A 1,507-nucleotide genomic window follows, 5' to 3' on the forward strand; every position below is an offset into this window, starting at 1 on the left:
ATGAAACCAAAAAGGATAAAAAGAGAGAATTTCTCCAAAGATTTAATCACTCTATCATCTTATTATAGAGATTACAAAGTAACCTGGTAAGAAAAAGAAAAGCAAAATATCAACAGGAACTGTACCGGATTCTCTAAGATCTCAGTTCTTCTTTTTGATAGATTTTACTGAAAAACTTCAGTAACAAAGTCCGAACTGGAATGAGAAGGCCTCTCTGCTGATACAATGTATAAACTGCCTTTATGAGAGACTCTGTAGCCTCTAAAAACAAGAGAAAACAACTGCATGTGAGTCAAAATGCTTCTTCACCAGCACCGTAATTCTTCTAAAAAGCACAGAAGCACCTTGTTCCTATGACAAAGCAGATTTTAGCCACAAACTGAGGATTACCATCAAAATCCTACATCAACGGGCTAATACAAAAGTCAAACCAACCAGAGATTACAGTACAAATTTTCCTAAGAGACAACAAACTTAGGAAACGACAACAAAAACCAGAATACTAGAAAGGTGGGTAAGCCAGGAACCAACCAGGAAAGCTCTGTTTTGAATGAAAAGAATTAGTAAGTCACACTAAAAACTGACTTAATACAACATAATTTCAAATCACAAGACAGGTAAAGAGATAAGGATCAATTTCTAGATCAGAAAAGAGTACTTCTTCATCCTTAGGCTCAATGTCATTTCCTCTTAATAAAACTTACCTCCTTCCACTCCAACCATGTAATCTAGTAGAAAACCTACCCATCAGCTTCAGAGTGGACCTACTCACTGAAAAAGGGGTGTTCCCAGCAATCAGGGTTCAAGGAGATATTCCTTCATGATTATGCTAGCTACCTTTTATGGCTTGAATGTAAATGACTATGTGAAATGTTTAACAGTTATGAACTCAAAGTTAGACTCTAAATATTAATAGCATGCATAAGAGCTCCTCTCTTAAATAAGGACAAAGCATTAACACCTACCTCTGTTTGGCTGTATCTGCATTAACCTCCAGGAGACTCCAAGCAATCTGTTCAGCTGCTTACTATTTAGCCTAGAGCCATCTTCAAGGGTTTCTGTTACAAATTTCCTTATCCTTTCTATCCAACTGGAATCCTTATGCAAAGTTGAGGCATTTGCCAGGGAGACCATGATATCACAGTGTTAAATTCAGTAAAAGATGATCTACATTATTCGAGAGAATCGTGTAATGCTTGATGCTAAAAACAAAGACACACATAACTGTTACATGTTATATCTACCATGCCTGCTTCACTTAAATACTTAACTATTCCTCCCAGATTCCTTGGTAGCTCAAAGGGTAAACAGGCTGCCCGCAGTGCGGGAGACCCGGGTTCAATCCTGGGTTAGGAAGATCCCCTGCAGAAGAAAATGGCAACCCACTCCAGTATTCTTGCCTGGAAAATCCCTTGGAGAGAGTACGCTAGAATCCATGGGGTCACAAAGAGTCAGATACAACTGAGAAACTAACACAAGCCACTTTTACAGTAGCCGGTATAGAATG

At 38.4% G+C, this 1,507-nt stretch overlaps 1 protein-coding gene across 1 annotated transcript; it reads right to left on the bottom strand.

Annotated features, from left to right (window-relative positions):
• Nucleotides 1-106: 106 nt before the first annotated feature.
• On the bottom strand, nt 107-1,185 carry LOC120860085 (testis-expressed protein 10-like). The gene is made up of 2 exons (XM_040235917.1): nt 966-1,185; nt 107-261 (listed from the first exon to the last, which is right to left on the bottom strand). Exons 1-2 carry the CDS (start codon nt 1,132-1,134, stop codon nt 134-136), a joined length of 297 nt encoding a protein of 98 aa, XP_040091851.1. The 5' UTR covers nt 1,135-1,185; the 3' UTR covers nt 107-133.
• Nucleotides 1,186-1,507: the final 322 nt, after the last annotated feature.

Source organism: Oryx dammah, unplaced genomic scaffold, assembly GCF_014754425.2.
Source record: "Oryx dammah isolate SB20612 unplaced genomic scaffold, SCBI_Odam_1.1 HiC_scaffold_7882, whole genome shotgun sequence".
Taxonomy (NCBI): Eukaryota; Metazoa; Chordata; class Mammalia; order Artiodactyla; family Bovidae; genus Oryx; species Oryx dammah.

Coding starts and splice junctions, on each gene's coding strand:
- LOC120860085 (XM_040235917.1), bottom strand. CDS start 1,134: ATGGTCTCCCTGGCAAATGCCTCAACTTTGCATAAGGATTCCAGTTGG. Junction 262..965: donor GCAGATACAGCCAAACAGAG/GTAGGTGTTAAT, acceptor TCTTGTTTTTAG/AGGCTACAGAGTCTCTCATA.